Source organism: Coregonus lavaretus (assembly GCF_964263955.1).
Source record: "Coregonus lavaretus genome assembly, chromosome: 2".
Lineage (NCBI taxonomy): Eukaryota > Metazoa > Chordata > Actinopteri > Salmoniformes > Salmonidae > Coregonus > Coregonus lavaretus.
Genome location: NC_139989.1, coordinates 57,497,802 through 57,522,982, shown reverse-complemented (window position 1 = coordinate 57,522,982; position 25,181 = coordinate 57,497,802). Strand labels below are relative to the sequence as shown.

The window sequence follows — 25,181 nt, the reverse complement described above, 5'->3', positions numbered from 1 at the left end:
CTCCTCCTAAACACAGTGGAAGGACACGACATCCTTACTCCTCCTAAACACAGTGGAAGGACATGACATCCACACTCCTCCTAAACACAGTGGAAGGACATGACATCCCCACTCCTCCTAAACACAGTGGAAGGACAAGACATCCCCACTCCTCCTAAACACAGTGGAAGGACATGACATCCTCACTCCTCCTTAACACAGTGGAAGGACACGACATCCTTACTCCTCCTAAACACAGTGGAAGGACATTACATCCTTACTCCTCCTAAACACAGTGGAAGTACATGACATCCCCACTCCTCCTTAACACAGTGGAAGGACATGACATCCCCTCTCCTCCTTAATGCAGTGGAAGGACATGACATCCCCACTCCTCCTTAACACAGTGGAAGGACATGACATCCCCACTCCTCCTTAACACAGTGGAAGGATATGACATCCTCACTCCTCCTAAACACAGTGGAAGGACATGGAAGAGGGGCTGTTAAGGCATTTTTGGCAAGAAAGAAAGGTCAGTTACTCGCATGAGCACATAAACACAAAAATGCATGCACACACACACACACATATACAGTACAGCTCTCATTCTATGTTCTAGAATATAAAATAATTGTATTGTCCTCCAAGTTCCTCTTCATCATTCATTTTCACAAGCTATTATACACACACTAGTCTCCTTCACCAGCCAGATCTCTCTCTATATATGGTAGCATTTAGCCAGGGGACAAGGTTACACACACACACACACACACACACACACACACACACACACAAACACAAAAACCAACAGTGTGTCCTGTCCTGGGGTTTTCTCCTTCTCCCTGCAGGTGAAATGTGCTGACTTGCTGATTGAGGTAAGTAACGTAACCCAGGCTATGGGGTAAGAACAGGGATTATCCTGACATCATGTGTCTGTGTAGCGCCAGCCCATTCTACAGGCCTTATCACCATGGTGACGTAAGCCCTCCGGCTGTCGCTGCCCAGGACAGAGAGGTCGTGACCTTTAGGGGAGTCCTGCCCTCTGATGCTAATGGCATACATTTACATTTACATTTACCTCATTTAGCAGACGCTCTTAACCAGAGCGACTTACAAATAGGTGCATTCACCTTATAGCCAGTGGGATAACCACTTTACAATGTTATTTTATTTTCTTTCTTTATTTTTTTAAATATTTTTTTTTTGGGGGGGGGGGGTTGGGGTAAGGGGGGGGTAGAAGGATTACTTTATCCTATCCCAGGTATTCCTTAAAGAGGTGGGGTTTCAAATGTCTCCGGAAGGTGGTGAGTGACTCCGCTGTCCTGGCGTCGTGAGGGAGCTTGTTCCACCATTGGGGTGCCAGAGCAGCGAACAGTTTTGACTGGGCTGAGCGGGAACTATGCTTCCGCAGAGGTAGGGGAGCCAGCAGGCCAGAGGTGGATGAACGCAATGCCCTCGTTTGGGTGTAGGGACTGATCAGAGCCTGAAGGTACGGAGGTGCCGTTCCCCTCACAGCTCCGTAGGCAAGCACCATGGTCTTGTAGCCGATGCGAGCTTCAACTGGAAGCCAGTGGAGTGTGCGGAGGAGCGGGGTGACGTGAGAGAACTTGGGAAGGTTGAACACCAGACGGGCTGCGGCATTCTGGATGAGTTGTAGGGGTTTAATGGCACAGGCAGGGAGCCCAGCCAACAGCGAGTTGCAGTAATCCAGACGGGAGATGACCAGTGCCTGGATTAGGACCTGTGCCGCTTCCTGTGTAAGGCAGGGTCGTACTCTCCGAATGTTGTAGAGCATGAACCTACAGGATCGGGTCACCGCCTTGATGTTAGCGGAGAACGACAGGGTGTTGTCCAGGGTCACGCCAAGGCTCTTCGCACTCTGGGAGGAGGACACAACGGAGTTGTCAACCGTGATGGCGAGATCATGGAACAGGCAGTCCTTCCCCGGGAGGAAGAGCAGCTCCGTCTTGCCAAGGTTCAGCTTGAGGTGGTGATCCGTCATCCATACTGATATGTCTGCCAGACATGCAGAGATGCGATTCGCCACCTGGTTATCAGAAGGGGGAAAGGAGAAGATTAGTTGTGTGTCGTCAGCGTAGCAATGATAGGAGAGGCCATGTGAGGATATGACAGAGCCAAGTGACTTGGTGTATAGCGAGAATAGGAGAGGGCCTAGAACTGAGCCCTGGGGGACACCAGTGGTGAGAGCACGTGGTGCGGAGACAGATTCTCGCCACGCCACTTGGTAGGAGCGACCGGTCAGGTACGACGCAATCCAAGAGTGAGCCGCGCCGGAGATGCCCAGCTCGGAGAGGGTGGAGAGGAGGATCTGATGGTTCACAGTATCAAATGCAGCAGACAGGTCTAGAAGGACAAGAGCAGAGGAGAGAGAGTTAGCTTTAGCAGTGCGGAGAGCCTCCGTGACACAGAGAAGAGCAGTCTCAGTTGAATGACCAGTCTTGAAACCTGACTGGTTTGGATCAAGAAGGTCATTCTGAGAGAGATAGCAAGAGAGTTGGCTAAAGACGGCACGCTCAATAGTTTTGGAGAGAAAAGAAAGAAGGGATACTGGTCTGTAGTTGTTGACATCAGAGGGATCGAGTGTTGGTTTTTTGAGAAGGGGTGCAACTCTCGCTCTCTTGAAGACGGAAGGGACATAGCCAGCGGTCAAGGATGAGTTGATCAGCGAGGTGAGGTAAGGGAGAAGGTCACCGGAGATGGTCTGGAGAAGAGAGGAGGGGATAGGGTCAAGTGGGCAGGTTGTTGGGCGGCCTGCCGTCACAAGTCGCAAGATTTTATCTGGAGAGAGAGGGGAGAAAGAAGTCAAAGCATAGGGTAGGGCAGTGTGAGCAGGACCAGCAGTGTCATTTGACTTAACAAACGAGGATCGGATGTCGTCAACCTTCTTTTCAAAATGGTTGACGAAGTCATCCACAGAGAGGGAGGAGGGGGGGGGGATTCAGCAGGGAGGAGAATGTGGCAAAGAGCTTCCTAGGGTTAGAGGCAGATGCTTGGAATTTAGAGTGGTAGAAAGTGGCCTTAGCAGCAGAAACAGATGAAGAAAATGTGGAGAGGAGGGAGTGAAAAGATGCCAGGTCCGCAGGGAGTCTAGTTTTCTTCCATTTCCGCTCAGCTGCCCGGAGCTCTGTTCTGTGAGCTCGCAATGAGTCATCAAGCCACGGAGCTGGAGGGGAGGACCGAGCCGGCCGGGAGGATAGGGGACATAGAGAGTCAAAGGATGCAGAAAGGGAGGAGAGGAGGGTTGAGGAGGCAGAATCAGGAGATTGGAGGGAGAAGGATTGAGCAGAGGGAAGAGATGATAGGATGGAAGAGGAGAGAGTAGCGGGAGAGAGAGAGCGAAGGTTGCGACGGTGCATTACCATCTGTGTAGGGGCAGAGTGAGTAGTGTTGGAGGAGAGGGAGAGAGAAAAGGATACAAAGTAGTGGTCGGAGGCTTGGAGGGGAGTTGCAGTGAGATTAGTAGAACAACAGCATCTAGTAAAGATGAGGTCAAGCGTATTGCCTGCCTTGTGAGTAGGGGGGGACGGTGAGAGGGTGAGGTCAAAAGAGGAGAGGAGTGGAAAGAAGGAGGCAGAGAGAAATGAGTCAAATGTAGATGTAGGGAGGTTGAAATCCCCCAGAACTGTGAGGGGTGAGCCATCCTCAGGAAAGGAACTTATCAAGGCGTCAAGCTCATTGATGAACTCTCTAAGGGAACCTGGAGGGCGATAGATGACAAGGATATTAAGCTTAAATGGGCTAGTGACTGTGACAGCATGGAATTCAAATGAGGAGATAGGCAGATGGGTCAGGGGAAAAATTGAGAATGTCCACTTGGGAGAGATGAGGATTCCTGTGCCACCACCCCGCTGACCAGATGCTCTCGGGGTATGCGAGAACACATGGTCAGACGAGGAGAGAGCAGCAGGAGTAGCAGTGTTTTCAGTGGTAATCCATGTTTCCGTCAGCGCCAAGAAGTCGAGGGACTGGAGGGTAGCATAGGCTGAGATGAACTCTGCCTTGTTGGCAGCAGAACGGCAGTTCCAGAGGCTGCCTGAGACCTGGAACTCCACGTGGGAGGTGCGTGCAGGGACCACCAGGTTAGAGAGGCAGCAGCCACGCGGTGTGAGGCGTTTGTGTAGCCTGTGCGGAGAGGAGAGAACAGGGATAGGCAGAGGCATAGTTGACAGGCTGCAGCAGATGGCTACAATAATGCACAGGAGATCGGAATGAAATGAACTAAACATCTGGGAAAGGAGAGAGCGGGGCCTCCCTCACCACAACTCCCAAATATAACTCTCCCAACTTCCACCTCAGAAACTATAATTGTTGTAAACTACAGCGGTTCAATGTTTTCTAGGAATAGACTAACTTAGTTTATTCAGCTAGCTAACTAGGTGCAGTATTATTCCGTGAAAATCGTCCGGGCACCTCGTCATAAGACGCCACAGCCAGCTAGCATGCCGGACTCCAACAACCCGGTTTAGCGCCAATACTCGGCCACAACAAACCACCAGTGTATCAACACGCAAGCAGATCGTTCGTGTCCATGTCTAACGTTGTGGGTTAGTCCCGACAGCTTGAGCGAGTCCGTCGTCAACTTATTCAGCCAGTTAGTTAGCTAGAATAGTTAGCAAACTAGCTAGCCATTGCTTTCAGACAAAGAAGAACCTCTCCTTTCACGGCACGAACACACAGAGAGAGCCAAACTAACGTTAACTAGTCACCCATGTCCCGAATTCCTTGAACGACTCGGGCTATCAATATGTAAAAAAACAAAACACAAATGTAGGTTATGACTTACCCCTAGCAGCTACTGTTAGCTAGCCAAGTGCAAAGCTAGCCACTGAATTGACTCAGCCAGTTCGCGTCTGTTCGCTCGGTCGTTCCAGCTATTGTTTACTAGTAGCTATCCAGGTAGCAACAAGCTAGCTAAATTTCAAGCACAGTAGCCACTTGCTACCTAACGTTAACGGTTCAGACAATGAGGTTAGAAAACAGCTGAATGGTAGGCAATTATTGTATGTAATTATTGTAGGCAGCCAGCTGGCGTAATTACAGGCACTCTCAGGCGTGAAACAACTATACCGTTGCTAATAGCTACTCGCCAGCTAGTCCAGGTGGTGGGTTAGCTAGCTAGCTTCGTGCTACACCCGGCACAGCCGAATACAATACTAACCTACAATAATTACATACAACAACCCACGATAACTACCTACAATACCTAACTACAATCTAAATACATAGTTTAAGCCTTACTCGACAAAGCCCAACTAAAGGTCAGCTGAGTGTGACCTCATTATGTGGCGATGTACAGGTAACTGCCAAAATAAAGGAAACACTTAAGTAAATGAGGGATACAAAGTATATTGAAATCAGGTGCTTCCACACAGGTGTAGTTCCTGAGTTAATTAAGGAATTAACATCCCATCATGCTTATTTTGGCTACCATGGCTAGAAGAAGGGATCTCCGTGACTTTGAAAGAGGGGTCTCTAAGGAGCATAAGGTTTTAAAGTGTGTGTGTGTCTAAGTCACCATATCTAAACCCAATTGATCATCTATGGGAGATTCTGGAGCAGCACCTGAGACAGCGTTTTCCAACACCATCAACAAAACACCAAATGATGGAATTTCTCGTTGAAGAATGATGTTGCATCCCTCCAATAGAGTCCCAGACACTTGTAGAATCTATGTCAAGGCGCATTGAAGCTGTTCTGGCTCGTGGTGGCCCAATGCCCTATTAAGACACTTTATGTTGGTGTTTCCTTTATTTTGGCAGTTACCTGTACATCTACACACAGGCAGGGAGTAACACACACACACACATTGCATGCACACACACGCACAACCTTAATCTGTCCCTCTTCAAAAGCAGCCACATGGACCCCAGCACATTCTATCTTCCTTCACAGAGCCTTGCAAATTGTTATCTGTTAACTGCTCAGGTTGCTCCATGGGGCTGAATGGGGTCTTAACCCACTAACCCTTTGTTGGGTCATGGACAGGTTAGCAGAACAAAGGCCAACTCAGGATTTACTGTTCAACGTCATCCAATCAGAGGCCTGGATAGGGACAGGTGAAAACACTGTTTTGATGTATCCTCCTGAGTGATTGGATTGCGTGCGTCATGTTCGGTAGGATCAATTATACACTTGACTTGAATGTGATCAATCATTATATACTGAAGATCAGGGCATGTGTGTGTGTTGTGGTTTGTGTGATTGTGTGACTAACCGATTGAGTTATGACTAATGTAAAAGTCTAGTAGGCCTGCATAAAAACATAATCGACTGCTCTCTCTCTCTCTCTCTCTCTCTCTCTCTCTCTCTCTCTCTCTCTCTCTCTCTCTCTCTCTCTCTCTCTCTCTCTCTCTCTCTCTCTCTCTCTCTCTCTCTCTCTCTCTCTCTCTCTCTCTCTCTCTCTCTCTCTGCAAAGGAGAAGCCTTCATCTGCGTCTGCAGTTCTAAAATATTTTATTTATATATTTTCCGTTTTCAAACAGCTATTGCGTCTGCAGTTTTGAAATAAAAACTCTCCCCCAGCCCAACCTCAGTCCCAGGCGGTTGCCCCTGGAGGAGCAGCGTTACCTCCACACTGCTGCACAATTACCCAGCCAAGTGGAGGCTGATGCTGTCTGGCATCCATGGGGCTCCATGTGAGGTGGGCCTCAGCCTGCACCACCCGGCCCAGTGGAGAGCATTATCTCTGGGCATAGAGTGAGAAATCTGGGTTGGGGGCTGGGTGGTTGGTTGGAGCAGGAATGGAGAGAAAGAGGGGGTGGGGGGGATATCAGATGGGGATTATGGTATAATCATAGATATGTCATCATAGACTACTGCCCCTCAATACATACACAATTGCACATGAACACACGCGCACACACACACGGATACGCACACAGACCCACGCCCATGCACGCACGCACACACACACACACACACACACACACACACACACACACACACACACACACACACACACACACACACTTTCACTCTCTGACATATGACCCTATACACAGGCTCAGACATATTGCAGACAGATAATCCTTATGAAAGACAGGGTCATTTGATGTTACCCCGAGCCCCCCACATACACACACACACTCTCACACCCCATCATATCCTCAGCAGGAGTTATGGTGGATTTGAGGTCACAGCATGTGGCTAGTATAGGGGGTTATGGGGTAGCTAGTGGATTACAGTTTTGTAGGGCAGCAGTCAGATTTATAGTTAAGTACACCGACAGGATAGACCACCAACCTACACATTATCCCTACACTCTCTCTCTCTAAAGTTGAGTACCACTATGTAGATACTGGCTTTGTCCTGAAATGGCACCCTATTCCCTATACAGTGCACTACTTTTACAGGTCAAAAGTAGTGCACTACTTAGGGAATAGGGTGCCATTTGGGGCGTAATCACTGTAAACGACATTCCACAGCTGTCTCTCACATTACAATGTATTTTTTTCTGCCAGCTCAAAGTGAGAGCACTTTATATTAAGGACTGTAATCCCACTTCCCTCTGTCACATCAATAACAGGTTCTCTCATGTTCCTCCATTCTCACCTTTCCATCAAACCCAATGAGTCTCATTCCCTTCCTAAACCTCCTTCTCTCTCTCTCTCTCTCTCTCTCCACCTGTCCTTTTTTCATTCTCTACATTAGAGTTGCCAGATTGGGTGATTTCTATCCCCCCTTACAATTGGACTACTTTGGCTGTATTTACACAGGCAGCCCAATTCTGATAATCTTTCCACTAATTGGTCTTTTGACCAATCACATCAGATTGTTTTCACATCAGATCTTTCTCAGAGATGATATGATTGTTCAAAAGACCAATTAGTGAAAAAAAGATCAGAATTGGGCTGCCTGTTTGAACGCAGCCTTATAGTAGATTTGGTGGGAGTTTTGCTCAGTTTCGGCATGAAAGTGTCAATTAAATCTAGCAACACTGATGTGTATCCTCCTAGTTTTTATTACATATTGCCCATTTCCCTGCAGTGCTGGGAGGTACTGGTGTGCTTGTCTCAGGGCTGCAGTGCGAAAGGATGTGGCAGGGCCAGGACACGGGGCCAGGACACGGGGCCAGGCACAGGAAGGAAGGTCCACTCAAACTCATCTCTATTGGACAGAGGCTAAAGGAGTTAAAGGAGCTGGGGGAATATCTTGGAGCCAGGAGCCATCTCCTAGGTGAATGCCATGGCAACCAGGGCCCCAAAGCGGCGAGGGCCCCCAGGCTTTGGCAGGGGTGTTCCGACTCCCTTTTCAAGTGCCCGATCAAAAGTGTCAGGAAAGGTTCTGTTATCGGCGTCTCTCCTTTCTTTCTTTTTCTTTCTCCCCTTGCTCCGCCTCTCTTTGTTGGGTGACACAGGAGGCTGGCAGCTGCCCCGGACCAGGCCGAGGTCGCCAAGGAGGCTGTGAGAAGATGGAGAGTAGTGTCTTTGCAATGGATTGTGGGAAAATGTTGCCAAACAACGCTAGGGGGAATGTGGCTGTGATGGTAGCTTGATATTGGGCACAATAGTGAAATGTAGCATTGATGTAGTGTCTGTAGCAGTGGGAGTAGAAGTGATCATTCTAGACTCAAATCCCAGCTATTACAGATAAGATCACCAAATCTGTCTGCGTGAGTCTCCTGATTCTTGCTAGATTGCTCTCGGCATGCTAGTGAAAGTAATTTACACCACAAGGAAAAGCAGTGGTTCTGATCCATCTAAGAGCTTTGAGAAGGTGCTGGAGATCAAAGTAGGCTACAGTTGACGGCATTACAAAGTTATAGATAGTTTTGCACGTCGTCATTTTGCACGTCGTCATTGTGACACATTTACTTTGAAGCAAATGTTTGTTAATGCGCTGCAGACCAGACTTGAGAGTAGACCTGTAAACATGTGGAGTCTTCCCTCTCTTTTGTTCTTCTTTCTCTTCAATCAACCCATATTCCTCAGTAATTCATTCAACTGACACCAGATCAGAGGTTAACTTTTATTAATACATTCTTAGTAAAGTGACTAACATTAAAAGGTATACAGTGCAATTACCAACCTTTCTCTCCAAAAAAAATAACATCAGTTAAGAGTAAGACAAGAGCAACACAACATGCTGCATTATTTAATGTTCCCCTAGTCTAGCTGCAGTCAGCCAGGTACTATATTTGGTAGGACATGAGACAATGGTATTTTAATGAAAGACCGCCACCTTGTGGGATAAACAGAGAACTACACAGATATGGGTTCTGTTCATTAGGGCAGTGGTTCCCAACCTTTTTCACTTACTGTACCATCAACAGAATTTTGCTCTGCCTAGAGTACCCCTGAATTACCCCTGCAAGTGCATTTGACCAGTAAGCCTATGGTCTCATGAGTCTTCTCAAGTACCCCCTGTGGATAGGCTAAGTACCCCCAGGGGTCCTAGTACCCCTGGTTGGGAACCACTGCATAAGGGCACACAACGTGCAAACGTTTTTGAAAATGGCAGTTCATAAAGGACAGATCCAGGTAAACCCTCTCTGTTTTAGCCAATTTTCATAGAACTCATATACTATATGGAATTCAACTTATAGGCCTAAATGAAAAGGGATAATTTAAGGAAAGGACCATCAGCCATATGGAAAACCAGACCATTCCAATGAAAAAATACCTAAGATAAGAGTAATGTATGTTACACAAAAGGAATACATCTCAATTTCCCCCTTTTTCTCTGGCCCTCCGTTTACCTTGTGTTTTCAGTCCTTCATCATGCTCCTGTTCAGCTCTCTTCCCTCCCTCCCCTTCTCCTCCCACAACCCCTATCCCTTTCCACCTCTATCCAGTATTACAATATCCTCCATTTATTTATTCTCTCAACAGTGTCACCTCCCTTCTCCCTGTCTTCTCTTCCCTAATCCCTATCCATTTACGCCTTTGTTCAATACCATCAATCCTCACACGTATTCTCCTAACCCCCTCAACCTCTCCATCTCTTCCCTGTACCCTCCCTCCCCCTGATCACCACCCCTAAATCCCAAATCAACTCCTAGTCCCTACCCACGAAGCACTTACATAGATCTGAAAGGATTGGACTGGTATAAGCAATATGGTGGTAGCTCCATCTGGCCAGATGGGAATTGCCGCCATATAGCTTAAAGGACATCTTTCCAATCCTCTCAGATCTACCCTAATGCATAGGGGGTGGGGGCTAGGGGTTGAGTTGGGATTCAGAGCCCCCTTAGCGTGAGTCCATGAGGGGTTGCAGCCAAAGCAGGAAGCGGGACACCTTCTGGTAGATGTAACCCTGACTACAGTCTGCCCCTGTTGGTCTGGAGACCACCCCGGTCAGATAGAACACCTCCCTGTGGAGAGATAGGATGGGACTCCCCGGCCCCAAGATGCAGTCACCATTGGGTCTCACCGTCGTACAGCCCATCTTGTTGGTGACCAACCCTGGGTGCCTCTCCACACACTGGGGCAGATGCTCGTACGCCAGGTGGTTGAGAGTGAGCGGGCCCTGGACCTCCGTGGCGTCCACAGGGTCCTTCCAGCCAGTGACCACTGCCGGGTACTCGCCGGTCATCAGAACGACCTCTGAGAAGTCGCGTTCAGGCAGGCAGGCAGCGACCACGTGTTTCTTATAGACGATGCGCTCACGGAGCTCGAGGACGGCCAGGTCGTTGTCAGGGCGACCGGGTACATAACGGGGGTGGACGTGGACGACTTTGACATACATCGTCTGTTCGCCGTCTTCAGATGCGGTTTGGCGCTTGCCTGGGAGGGTAGGGAGGAAGTACTCCAAATCAATGAAGGAACACATACTATAAAGCAAATCAAAAACATACTCTCTCACACACACACACACCACTTCCACCACCAGTGGAGCCTGAGCCCATAGACTGGACATGATGCCCCATGATGATCACTCACCGACAGCCACCTGGAAGTTGATGTATTTCTGGGCACACTGGGCTGTAGTTAGAACCAGGTTCTCCTTCAGAATGACACCACTACAGAACCCTACAGACTCTGCACTCTTCAGAATGGCCTGCATAATGACAACACAATGCCACAGTTACAGCATACAGCCGAGATGACACAGCAAAATACATTATCACACCTATGGGAATATTGGGTTAATGTGCTGTAGCTTTGGTAGTGAGGGGTTGACCTTCTGAGAAAAATGAATTTGAGAGCGGAATACTGCCTGCCAGTTGACAGTGCTAGCTTGAATTGTGTGTGTGTGTACCTCATAGTGGTGTGTGTTTTCCTACCTGCCAGGGACACTCTCCAGAGTTGCAGGCGAGTCCCTCAAAGTTGCTGGCGATGTTGGCTGACTGTCTCTTTGTCCACTGGCTTAGGCTGTTCACCTTCCCACAGGGGAATGTCACTGAGAGAGGGATGGAGAGAATTACAGAGTATAGTTTAGTACAGTACTGTATAGTACAGTTTAGTATCTAGTATAGGATAGCATTAGCCTCGTACGAAGCATCCTCATCTCGCAAGCTTACATTCTGTTTCACTATCCGTGTAGCAAAACAGAATGTAAGCTAACGAGATCAGGATGGTTTGTATGAGGCTAGACTAGCATAGCATAATACAGTACAGAATAGCTCCTCACTTTCAGTAGGCAGAAACTCAAACAGGAAGTACCCGTGCTAAGGTCTATTCAACGCTAGTCTGACCAATCGGAATCCATGCTTCAAGATTGTTTTGATCACGCGGACTGGGATATGTTCCGGGTTGCCTCTTAGAATTACATTGACGTATACTCGGACACGGTGACTGAGTTCATCAGGAAGTGTGTAGGGGATGTTGTTCCTACTGTGACTATTAAAACCTACCCAAACCAAAAACCGTGGATAGATGGCAGCATTCGAGCAAAACTGAAAGCGCGAACCACTGCATTTAACCACAGCAAGATGACTGGGAATATAGTTGAATACAAACTGTGTAGTTATTCCCTCCGTAACGCAATCAAACAGGCAAATTGTCAGTACAGAGACAAAGTGGAGTCGCAATTCAACAGCTCAGACACGAGACGTATGTGGCAGGGTCTACAGACAATCCCGGATCCCAAAGGGACAACCAGCCACGTCGCAGACACCGACGTCTTGCTCCTGGACAAGCTAAACACCTTTTTCGCCCGCTTAGAGGATAACACAGTGCCACCGACACGGCCCGCTGCCAAGTACTGTGGGCTCTCGTTCTCCGTGGCCGACATGAGTAAGACATTTAAGCGTGTTAACCCTCGCAAGGCTGCCGGACCAGACGGCATCCCTAGCCGCGTCCTCAGAGCATGCGCAGACCAGCTGGCTGGAATGTTTATGGACATATTCAATCTCTCCCTATCTAAGTCTGCTGTCCCCACTTGCTTCAAGATGTCCACCATTGTTCCTGTACCCAAGAAAGCAAAGGTAACTGAACTAAATGACTACCGCCCCGTAGCACTCACTTCTGTGATCATGAAGTGCTTTGAGAGGATAGTTAAGGATCATATCACCTCCACCTTACCTGACACCATAGACCCACTTCAATTTGCATACCGCCCAATTGATTCACAGACGATGCAATCGCCATTGCACTGCACAATGCCCTATCCTATCTGGACAAGAGGAATACCTATGTAAGAATGCTGTTCATTGACTATAGCTCAGCCTTCAACACCATAGTACCCTCCAAGCTCATCATTAAGCTCAGGGCCCTGGGTCTGAACCCCGCCCTGTGCAACTGGGTCCTGGACTTCCTGACGGGCCGCCCCCAGGTGGTGAAGGTAGGAAACAACACCTCCACTACGCTGATCCGCAACACAGGGGCCCACAAGGGTGCATGCTCAGCCCCCTCCTGTACTCCCTGTTCAGCCATGACTGCGTGGCCACTCACGCCTCCAACTCAATCATCAAGTTTGCAGACAACACAACAGTAGTAGGCCTGATTACCAACAATGACGAGACAGCCTACAGGGAGGAGGTGAGGGCCTTGGCGGAGTGGTGCCAGGAAAATAACCTCTCCCTCAACGACAACAAAACGACGGAGTTGATCGTGGACTTCTGGAGACAGCAGAGGGAGCACGCCCCCATCCACATTGAAGGGTCGCAGTGGAGAAGATGAAAAGCTTAAAGTTCTTCGGCGTACACATCACTGACAATCTGAAATGGTCCACCCACACAAACAGTGTGGTGAAGAAGGCGCAACCGTGCCTCTTCAACCTCAGGAGGCTAAGACCCTCACAAACTTTTACAGATGCACAATTGAGAGCATCCTGTCGGGCTGAATCACCGCCTGGTACGGCAACTGCACCGCCCGCAACCGCAGAGCTCTCCAGAGGGTGGTGCGGTCTGCCCAACGCATCACTGAGGGCACACTGCCTGCCCTCCAGGACACCTACAGCACCCGATGTCACAGGAAGGCCAAAAAGATAATCAAGGAAATCAACCACCCGAGCCACGGCCTGTTCACCCCGCTATCATCCAGAAGGCGAGGTCAGTACAGGTGCATCAAAGCTAGGACAGAGAGACTGAAAAACAGCTTCTATCTCAAGGCCATCAGACTGTTAAATAGCCATCACTAGCCGGCTACCACCCGGTTACTCAACCCTGCACCTTAGGTCACCTCAATAATGGAACACTAGTCACTTTAATAATGTTTACATACTGTTTTACTAATTTCATATGTATATACTGTATTTTAATCAATGCCACTCCGACATTGCTCGTCCTAATATTTATATATTTCTTAATTCCATTATTTTACCCTTAGATTTGTGTATTGTTGTGAATTGTTAGATACTACTGCACTGTTGGAGCTAGGAACACAAGCATTTCACTACACCCGCAATAACATCTGCAAAATATGTGTATGTGACCAATAAAATTTGATTTGATAGGATAGCATAGTATAGTATAGCATAATAGTATTGAAGCAGGTATATGGTCACTGACCTGCAGGAATACACTTCACCCTCTCCTTCTCCTCTAGTTTCCAGCCACGGGCACAGGAACACTCATAGGACTGGTATCCTGGCTTACAGAACTGACTGCATCCCTTGGTCTTATCCAACATACATACTGTCTGATCTACAATCACACACAGAGAGAGAGGAAGAGGGGGAGAGAGAGGAAGGGGGAGAGGGGGAGAGAAAGGGGAGAGAGAGGGGGAAGAGGGAGAGATGAGAGGATTACGACAAGGTATATTTCATATTTTGACAGCACAGGTAGTGGACACATAGACAGATTTCAAATCATTTCGGATTTGTTGAATTTGTTATTTTGAAACTTTATTAAAAAAAAAAAAAAAAAAATACAACATGAGTTCCCCACCAACTGGGTCCTTCATGTCTCTCACCTGTCTCGCAGTGGACTCCAAAGAAGCCTGACTTGCAGACACAGTCGTATCCCCCCACACTGTCTGAGCACATGGCTCCATTCTTACACGGCTTCTCTGCACACTGGTCCCCATCTGTACACACACAGAGTTAACAACACAGCCAGTCAAATGGTACATTCACTAATACAAGACGCACATTATTGGGTGAAGCTATTTTAACTGTGACACCAAATCACATGGATGTGAATTGAGTGTTAACCCAAAAGAATAAGTACTCTGATATGTTCCAGGAGAACGTCAGGCAAAGTCATTACACTTACCTATGTAGACTGACCAGAAGATATCCTGAAAGATCAAAACAAAGTCCACTGTCAGTTTGATTCAAAATGTCTACAGAATCATCAGAAGTCCACTGTCAGTTTGATTCAAAATGTCTACAGAATCATCAGAAGTCCACTGTCAGTTTGATTCAAAATGTCTACAGAATCATCAGAAGTCCACTGTCAGTTTGATTCAAAATGTCTACAGAATCATCAGAAGTCCACTGTCAGTTTGATTCTAAATGTCTACAGAATCATCAGAAGTCCACTGTCAGTTTGATTCAAAATGTCTACAGAATCATCAGAAGTCCACTGTCAGTTTGATTCAAAATGTCTACAGATTCATCAGAAGTCCACTGTCAGTTTGATTCTAAATGTCTACAGAATCATCAGAAGTCCACTGTCAGTTTGATTCAAAATGTCTACAGAATCATCAGAAGTCCACTGTCAGTTTGATTCTAAATGTCTACAGAATCATCAGAAGTCCACTGTCAGTTTGATTCTAAATGTCTACAGAATCATCAGAAGTCCACTGTCAGTTTGATTCAAAATGTCTACAGAATCATCAGAAGTCCACTGTCAGTTTGATTCAAAATGTCTACAGATTCATCAGAAGTCCACTGTCAGTTTGATTCTAAATGTCTACAGAATCATCAGAAGTCCACTGTCAGTTTGATTCTAAATGTCTACAGAATCATCAGAAGTCCACTGTCAGTTTGATTCAAAATGTCTACAGAATCATCAGAAGTCCACTGTCAGTTTGATTCAAAATGTCTACAGAATCATCAGAAGTCCACTGTCAGTTTGATTCTAAATGTCTACAGATTCATCAGAAGTCCACTGTCAGTTTGATTCAAAATGTCTACAGATTCATCAGAAGTCCACTGTCAGTTTGATTCTAAATGTCTACAGAATCATCAGAAGTCCACTGTCAGTTTGATTCAAAATGTCTACAGAATCATCAGAAGTCCACTGTCAGTTTGATTCAAAATGTCTACAGAATCATCAGAAGTCCACTGTCAGTTTGATTCAAAATGTCTACAGAATCATCAGAAGTCCACTGTCAGTTTGATTCTAAATGTCTACAGAATCATCAGAAGTCCACTGTCAGTTTGATTCAAAATGTCTACAGAATCATCAGAAGTCCACTGTCAGTTTGATTCTAAATATCTACAGAATCATCAGAAGTCCACTGTCAGTTTGATTCAAAATGTCTACAGAATCATCAGAAGTCCACTGTCAGTTTGATTCTAAATGTCTACAGAATCATCAGAAGCAAGAAAGATAACAAGAGGAGAGGAGTGGAGAGGCAAGGAAAGGAGGAAGGTTTGGAGGTTGTTAAAGAGGATGTCTGAGGTGAGAAAAGGAAGGATGAGATTAAGGAGGTAAGGAAAGAAGGGAGTCTAATAGAGGGAGGTGTGAGGAGAGAAGTATGCTCAGTGGAATAAGGGAGCATTGGCCCACCGTGCGGTAGGAGTCCTGGAAGATCTCCCTGGCCTCCTCGTAGTTGCAGACCTCCTCCAGACACTCCCTCTCCAGGTTGGCAGGGAGCAGGCTCTCCTCGTTGCCCACGTTGGCCCTCTTCTGGCGGGACAGGGTGATCACCTCACTGGCCTCCTGCTTGTCCAGGAACACTGGGGGGGAGGAGAGGAAAGGAAAGGAGAGATGGAGCCCTGAGATAGAACTTGGAGCAATAGGATACACTTTCAATGTTGAAGCTATTTAGTCATTGTACTTAATTTTGACACTCATTCACAAAAATAACAATTTTTTATCTCAGTGGATAGTGTCTTTTTCATATAACCTGATTCCACTTAAATAGTTAGGTCACACATTTGAAAATAGTTTATTACAGATTATCAGCCTAAATCTGTCAAATCTATGTAGTAGGGTACAATAGTAACATTCTTTGTTACTCATTAACTTCGGCCTAAACCAAGTTGGATCCCCCCTCCCAAAAAGGGGTCTCAGATTCCATTAAGAATGCAGCCTAATGTCTCCATGACAAATTCTCCTTATCTAATGTAAACATGACCCTTCCCTGCCCTGGTGTCCAGTCTAGTGGAGAAACAGGCCCCCTCCCTGTCCTGGTGTCCTGTCTAGTGGATAAACAGGCAAATTCCCTGTCCTGGTGTCCTGTCTAGTGGATAAAAAGGCCAATTCCCAGACCTGGTGTCCCGTCTAGTGGATAAACCGGTCCCTCCCTGTCCTGGTGTCCTGTCTAGAGGATAAACAGGCCCCTGTCCTGCTGTCCTGTCTCGTGGATAAACTGGTCCCTTCCCTGTCCTTGTGTCCAGTCTAGTGGAGAAACAGGCCCCTTCCCTGTCCTGGTGTCCTGTCTACTGGATAAACAGGCCCCCTCCCTGTCCTGGTGTCCTGTCTAGTGGATAAACCGGCCCCTTCCCTGTCTTGGTGTCCTGTCTAGTGGATAAACAGGCCCCTTCCCTGTCTTGGTGTTGTGTCTAGTGGATAAACCATCCCCTTCCCTGTCCTGGTGTCCTGTCTAGTGGATAAACAGGCCCATTCCCTGTCTTGGTGTCCTGTCTAGTGGATCAACAGGCCCCTTCCCTGTCTTGGTGTCCTGTCTAGTGGATAAACCGGCCCCTTCCCTGTCTTGGTGTCCTGTCTAGTGGATAAACAGGCCCCTTCCCTGACTTGGTGTCCTGTTTACTGGATAAACCGGCCCCTTCCCTGTCTTGGTGTCCTGTCTAGTGGATAAACCGGCCCCTTCCCTGTCTTGGTGTCCTGTCTAGTGGATAAACAGGCCCCTTCCCTGTCTTGGTGTTGTGTCTAGTGGATAAACAGGCTCCTTCCCTGTCTTGGTGTCCTGTGTAGTGGATAAACAGGACCCTTCCCTGTCCTGGTGTCCTGTCTAGTGGATAAACAGGCCCCTTCCCTGTCCTAGTGTCCTGTCTACTGGATGTGAGTTCCTCCTTTCAATGTTGTGCTTTGAGACCCAGTGAGCCATCTAAATAATCCATTATCATTACTGGGTGGATTGGCCATCCAGGGAAAATTACCATCCAAGGAAAGTCCCTCTGCGCCCTTTTGTTGGGGGCGGCAGGAACCCTAACGGTTAAGTGCGTTGGGCCAGTAACTGTTGATGTGCCTTAGAGCAAGGCACTTAATCCTACTGCAATTGCTCCTGTAAGTCGCTCTGGATAAGAGCATCTGCTAAATGACTAAAATGTCAAATATGTTGCTCAGGGCCATCAGCCAGCAGCATCGTGTCCCTGGTCCCTTACCTGTCTTGGTGTTCTTAGTGTCCAGTCTGGCCGTCACAGCTCCCAGTAGCAGTAAGGAGAGCAGGGTGGCAGCGGTGGCTAGGTAGCCCATGGTGGCAGCTAGAGGACAGTCTGCCTGTTTGTCTGTCTAATACTGTCAGCTACCCTCAGCAGAGCTCAAAGTGCACACCTAAAAACAACAAGGACCAGAGTTCAGAGATACCCACATTCTGACATAGACATCACAGATTACATCATTTTCTGTCAGGAGGAGCCAATCAAGGAGCTTCAAAGAGGAGGGTCATTTTATGTGCAGGACCAGAGTAACCTACAAAACAAGAGGATAAATACTAATTGTTGTGAGTGTTGTTAAAAGCTTTTGGATCTTGGGATAGTCATTAAAAGCTTGAACTTCAGTCTTGCAGCTTCCGCTCTTTCTCTGTAAAGTAAGCTAAAATCAACAACCTATTTGTTTAATTGAGTTAAGAGAACAGTGACAATGCATTTTCTAAAGAACCCCTGGACTGTTCAATGCTGCCATCGTGTAGTATTATCCCCGGTTTATTATTGTTTCATCAATTTCCAATTGTAAACAACAAAGAGGGATAACATCAAACTCCCAAAACAAACTAGATTCATTGGTATTAGGCCTAATAAAATAGTTGGTTTAATAGATTGCCTGTAACAGAACGAACCAAATAAACCAGGCCTGTGTATTTATATTTAGTCCAATATGAATATGAACTGGTTCATGTTGTGAATGATGGTGCTGTTGGCTATAAAACAACATATGACACGACCAGACTAATCTGAAATGATGCTGTAAAAGCTTGGGCTACCACAAACCACTAAAAACACATATGAATGTATGGCTCCTAAACGTTATCGAAAATATAGAGGCCTATTATGCATCCACGCTATATTATGCTACCTAAATCGCAACGCGTATCCCATTATGGGAGAGATGGACCGCTATTCAGGGCGCGGCAAAACGCATGATGATTAGAACGGTAAAAAAGCACGGTAACCTACCGTGCGTCGGACTTCGACAGGGGCTTGGACGGAATGAGAAAGATGACAGAGGCCTGTTCGGTTGGTTCAGTCTCTGGTCCGGACACGCAGTTCACTTTCCCCGTGTGGATCCTCGGCTCTGAGATCGTAATAGAGGCTGACAGCATCACACTCCAGTGTTGCTTTTCAGGCCACTGCGACGTGTGTAATCAACCACGCGAAGGCGCTCTTGGATACTTTATTCAGAACCATAAATACAAATACTGTATGTAGGCTACTATACTGTATTGGTCCGTGCTACTGTATTACCCAATGATGGATTGTTGATGCTACTGAATGTACTGGCCAATGAGGAGCTTTGAAGCCGCCACCATGTTGGTACTCCTGAGAAGGAGCAGTTCTCCAATGTTTCATGGACAAAATGACATGTATTTAAGTATTTTTTGTTGTTGTAGTTGGGACAGTAACATTAGTACTCTCTAAAAAAAAAACTTTAAGAATATGTTTTGATGTATATATATATATATTTTTTATGTTTAGTTCAAATAATATAACTTAAAAGTATGCATTAAGGTGTCTGTAGTAGAATATACTTGGCAAAAACGAATGTAGACATTAATAAATGCATTTCTATAGCTTCCAAAATCGTTTTTTTACGATGGAGGAGGATACTAAAATGGCTTCGCAGTGGCTTCAAAACGGCGCCCCCTGTCAGTCATCCAGGGTTTATACACATCGTTAATATTATCCCATGGTTCCTTATGTAGGCCTATATTTGTTGTGAGTGCTTGTGTGTGTGTGTGTGTGTGATTGGTTAATCACTGCAAACTGGTAGTTACCTAAGATGTAGATACTCCATTACACTGCTAATGTACTTGCTGTCTTCCCCCCCTTTCTCTCCATCATTAAATTTTTAAAAAAATGTTAATAATAATAATATAATATATGTTATCAGTTACGTTACCAGCAAAAATACTGTAATCAGTTTACAGATACATTTGAAAAACGAGATGATTACTGCTTGGATTACTTCTGAATTTAGAAAGGATGTTTTCAAAATGAAATACATTATGACACCTTTCTGTTTTCTCAATGACATTCAATTCAGCATTGAAAAAAGGCACAAGTTGAAGTTTGTTCCACCTGAGCGAGTCTGATCACAAGTCAGAGACTTGATGACACACCAATGTGTTAAATGAATTATTTTTGTCTTCTTCTAATGCCTCTTAAAGGGAAAGTAATCAGATTACATCACTGAGTTTGGGTAATCCAAAAGGTACTTTACTGATTGCAGTTTTGGACATGTAACTAGTAACTGTAATTGATTACATTTAGAAAGTAACCCATGCAACCCTTCTCTCTATCCCCTCCCTCTCCTCTTCCTTCCTGCCTCTCATAATATATAAACAATATATGCCATTTAGTCAACGCTTTTATGTATGGGTGGTCCCGGGAATCGAACCCACTATCCTGGTGTTACAATGCTCTACCAACTGACCTACAAAGGACAACATCAGGACAACTCTCACCCTTTTCTATTCCTCCTTCTCTACCCCCCCCCCCCCCCCCCCCCCTCCCTCCCATCCCTCCCTCCCATTAGTTTGCCCTCTGTGTTAGGGAGCTCTCCATTCCCCCACCCCACCTCTACCCTAGCCCACCCTGGCCTTCCCTTCCGACTCTCCCTGGTGCCAATGATAATTCCATTTTACTTCGCCGGTGTGATCGGAATCATAATCTCAGCGGCTTTGAAGTCGGGCATCAAACGCGTTGGAAATCCGTCCGTTATTATTTAGATCAATGTGAGAGGGCACACAGAACCAGACAGCAGCAGCAACAACAAGAACACCAAGATGGGGCTCTGGAGTGTGGTGTCAACAGGGGCCAGGAGATGTTAGGTGGGGGGAGGGGGGGAGAGGAAGGAGGAGGAGAGGAACGGTGAGATAGAGAGGGAAGAAGAGAAGAGAGGGAGAGGCAGGAAGAGGAAAGGAGGGGAAAAGAGAGAGAGAGAGAGAGAGAGAGAGAGAGAGAGAGAGAGAGAGAGAGAGAGAGAATATGAGTACGGAGATGTTTGGTCACTTGTCAGCTTGGATCTCAAACCAGTAGGTCTTTACCTTTATCTGTATGAGTGTGTGTGTATGCACACGTGTGTGTGTGTGTGTGTGTGTGTGTGTGTGTGCAGCATTGCATAGTCACCAGGACCTCAGGGCTATAGGGCTGCAGACTGCAGTGTAAAGTGTTGATCTATTTCCTCCAGTCCAATAACAGGCATTATAAAGGCCTGCTTCACCAGCTGATCCCCAGAGCTGGCCTGGTCTGCCGTGCTAGCCTAGCCCAGAGAGGGTTACCGTGGCTGGGGAGGGGGAGAGGGAACGTTCCCCGGCCTGCTGGAGCTGGAGCTGGAGGTGGTGGTGGATGTATAAATGGATCAGGATATGGAGATTTCCCATCGGACGGCATTCTGATTAGAAATATGTACAAGTAAATAACTAGGAGTTATATAATGTTCTGTATGTGGGGGGTTGTGTGTGTGTGTGTGTGTGTGTGTGAGAATGTGTGTGTGTGCGAGTGTGTGTGTGTGTGTAGAGAGAGAGAGAGAGAGAGAGAGAGAGAGAGAGAGAGGGGCAGTGACACAGTAAATGGACATGACATGCAGGGTAAATGGTGTGTTTCTTCTTTAATGATTCATCTCCTTCCCTACTTTGTGTTTCTTTAAAGATGTCCACTCAAGGAGGGGCACCTCCCTCTCATCTTTTCTTTTGATGAGAGTGAGAAGAAAAGAGCAGGGAAATAGGGGAAGGGAGTGGGAGGGAGGGAGGGAGGGAGGGAGGGAGGGAGGGAGAAAACAGATGAGAAGAAGATGAGGATAAGAGATGGAGAGAATAGAGGAAAGGAGGGGAGTACAAGGAGAAAAGAGAAGGAGAGGAGGGGATAGAGAAGAATGAGAGGAGAGGAGGAGATAGAGAAGAAGGAGAGGAAGAAGAAAAACAAAGAGAGAGAATAAAAGAGAGAGAGAAAAAAAGAGATGGAGAGAGGGCGAGAGGGAGAGAGGGAGCCAGTCACGTGTGACCTGGGTCACCCTGCACCAGTGAATCAAGCAGCTGATTATGCCTGCATACTAAACCAACAGCTATTACACTGAACATCCATCATAAATACAACCTGTCGCTCACGGCAACTCTGATGGATAGAACACAACAGGCTGCAGAGGGAAGGGATCCCTGGGTCTCCCTCCATCTCTCCATCTCTCCCTCCATCCCTCCATCTCACTCACTCACTGTTATTTTCCTTCTCCTATGTTCCCTTCCTCCTTCTCAAATATCATTATCATCTCTCTCCGTCCCTCTCTCCCTCTCCCAGACTCATTCTCCCTCTCTCCCTTCCAACACTGACTCCTTCATTTTTTCCTGTTCCAACTGTGACAGCATTGTATGTGTATGTGCACCATCCCATAGGAATGCATGCACATGTGACACATGATGCGACTTGTGGTGAGTGTGAGTTAGGCCATAATGTCCCTCCCCATCTGTGCCTGTATTAAGTGCCTGAGTATACCTAGATATGTGAGTGTGCCTGGGTAAGTCTGTCAGTGACACTGTGTATATGTGTGTGCATGAGCGTACCTGTGTGTGTGTCTGTGTGCGAGCGTGTGTGTGTGTACCTGGATAAGGGTGTGTGTGTACCTCCCCTAATGATGTGGGTAATGAGGATGTAACGGGTGTGTTAACAACACAGACAGTGGGAAGATAGATGTCTCTGCAGCCCAGGGGAGACCTATCGATAGGCCAGCCAGTCAGCCAGGCAGGCAGCCAGGCAGGCTGTCACTACAGGGGCCAGAAGAGATAGTGACAGCCGATAGGGACCACACATTGACAGAGTCTCTTAATGACCTGTCCTGACACACCACCACCACCAGCACCAGCCGTCACGACTGACGAGAGATGCCGTAACACCACCCAGGATGCATTGAGTATACTGTGTTGTAATGATTTGCGTGGTATTTCTATGCAGGTGTAGTGGACGTCAGACTGCTTTCTTAGCCGTACCACTTCTTCCTGCTCCAGCTCACACTGAGATTAGAACCCAGGACCTCTTCCTTGCAAACACACCTGACCGCCACCCTGAAATATTCTTACCCAGTTCCGCCACCGAAAAGCTAGCAATTTGGCTCTGTGAGTGAAGACATTTCAGGCTGATAGGGTTGAGTGTGTAATGATGATGTTTTTAACACTATAGACCAGACTGCTCCTAACCCTCTGGCTGTTCCTAAGCTCTGCTAGCTGCTGAGAGTCTAATAGTCTAATACATTACCTCCCTCTCCCTCTCCTCATCCACCTTTACCCTCGCTCCATATCTCTCTCCATATCTCTCTCTCTCTCTTGCTCTCTCGCTCGCTCTCTCTTTTTCTCAATTTCTCTCTCTCTCTCTCCCATCTCCCTCTCTCTCTCCATCCACCTCTCCCCATCTTTCTCCATGATCAATTAACATCTTCTAGTCTATATTTTATTTAACATTTAATTGTGCTGGTGGTGCGGCCCCTTCCCTAACTCTTCCTGCCTTTGTAAATGTTCCATGTTGGAGAAGAGAATTAAGGGCATGTGAACCACACCCCTTCTCTCCCTCCATCCCTTTATCTCTTATCCATCCCTCCATCCTCCCTTTCTCCATCCCTTCATTAGTATAAATCAGCTGATTATGCTGGCATACTAAACAAACAGCCTGGCTATTACACTGAACATCCATAATTAATACAACCTTTCGCTCACGGCAAATAGAACACAACAGGCTGCAGATGGATGGGATCCCTGGGTCTCCCTCCATCTCTCCATCTCTCCATTCATCCCTTGCTCCATCACTCCCTGATTCCTACCATCATCTGTGCTGAGTCCCCCCTCCCAAACATCATCCTTCTCTCTCCCGTTCTCTCTCCCGTTTTCTTCTCTCTCTCTCTCTCTCTCTCTCTCTCTCTCTCTCTCTCTCTCTCTCTCTCTCTCTCTCTCTCCCCTCTCTCTCTCTCTCCCTCGCTCCTCTTTCTCCTTCTCTCTTCTTCTCTCTCTCTCGGTCTTTACCCCTCCCCCTCAAATAATCTTCCCTCTCTCCTTCTCCCCCCGCTCTTCTCTCTCTCTCTCCCTCCTCCCTCCTCCCTCCTGCCCCCTCCCTCCTCTCTCTCTCCTTCCCTCTCCTTCCCTCCCTCCCCTGCCCATAGGTTCCATCCTGAGAGAGCTTGGCAGGTGAGTGAGTGCTATATTTTATTCAGCAGTGAGCCAGCCTCCCCCTGTATAGTGGCTGCATGGCAAATTACACCCTATTCACTAAATAGTGCACTACTTGACCAGGGCCCATAGGAACATAGGGTGCCAATTGGGATGCATCCAGTGTTATCCATTTAATCAGGGCAGTGGGTGCCTAACCCCTAGCACCCGAAACCACTCTTGTGCAAAGTCATGCCTGATATCACTGAAAATGGATTTTTTGTCCACATCTGCAACAACAGTGAATATATTATGTTTGTTATATTTTCTCTTGCTTTTCCAATGTTCTGTATGTATTCAGTTCAGCTGACAACAATGTGAATTGATTGTATTCGGTAATTCAATATACACATTATGTTATGAACAAATAATCACTATTCACTCATGATGTAGGACCCGCAACAATGTAGTACCAAGATGTTATTCAAATGTAGAGACAGAGGATTTCTATGCAGAGGATTAAGCATAGAAATAGAATGAATATATTATATTTCTATGGAATCAAGCAAATAAATAGAATGAATAGATTGTATTTCTATGGCATTAAGCAAAGGGATGAAGTAGAGCAATAGATATGTGTTATGAACAAACAAATACCTTTCACCCATAGGACCCTAGTACAAAGACGTTATTCAATGTAGAGACAGAGGATTTATTGCAGTAGATTAAGCATAGAAATATAATGAATAGACTATATTTCTATGGGACTAAGTAGGGCTGTAGAGGCACATAGGGATTAACAGGAACAGATGCCGAGGGGTGAACACTTTGTATGTGTCACACTGACACTGATTCACTGACTCACTGATTCACAGATTCACTCACTAGCACACTTCAACTATAACACTCAGATCACCTCACAGCTTACACTGTACGGCAATCAGGATACAACATGTTCAAATCTAGTTAACCGTGCGCACAGGTGTTCCCACACACCCACACATGTACACAACACATGTACACACGCATGACCATTGAACTTGTTGACACACAAGCAATCACACATAATCACACAGATGGACGCACACACACACACACACACAACACACACACACACACTACTCCCACCTGTCATCTCATCTTCCCCCCAATTTGATATTTT

At 46.7% G+C, this 25,181-nt stretch overlaps 1 protein-coding gene across 1 annotated transcript; it reads right to left on the bottom strand.

Annotated features, from left to right (window-relative positions):
• Positions 1-8,952: 8,952 nt before the first annotated feature.
• On the bottom strand, positions 8,953-19,010 carry LOC311101681 (coagulation factor X-like). Its single transcript, XM_084142833.1, has 9 exons — positions 18,852-19,010; positions 17,841-18,009; positions 16,060-16,229; positions 14,596-14,620; positions 14,294-14,407; positions 13,891-14,025; positions 11,224-11,339; positions 10,880-10,997; positions 8,953-10,723 (listed from the first exon to the last, which is right to left on the bottom strand). The coding sequence occupies exons 2-9, from the start codon at positions 17,929-17,931 to the stop codon at positions 10,188-10,190; spliced, it is 1,305 nt and encodes a 434-aa protein (XP_083998959.1). The 5' UTR covers positions 17,932-18,009; positions 18,852-19,010; the 3' UTR covers positions 8,953-10,187.
• Positions 19,011-25,181: the final 6,171 nt, after the last annotated feature.

Bases quoted from the DNA above. Each gene is read 5' to 3' on its own strand.
- LOC311101681 (XM_084142833.1), bottom strand. From the start codon at position 17,931: ATGGGCTACCTAGCCACCGCTGCCACCCTGCTCTCCTTACTGCTACTG. The intron at 16,230-17,840 runs GTAAGGGACCAG...CCTCCCCCCCAG, and splicing joins CACTAAGAACACCAAGACAG to TGTTCCTGGACAAGCAGGAG. The intron at 14,621-16,059 runs GTGGGCCAATGC...TTGATCTTTCAG, and splicing joins TCCAGGACTCCTACCGCACG to GATATCTTCTGGTCAGTCTA.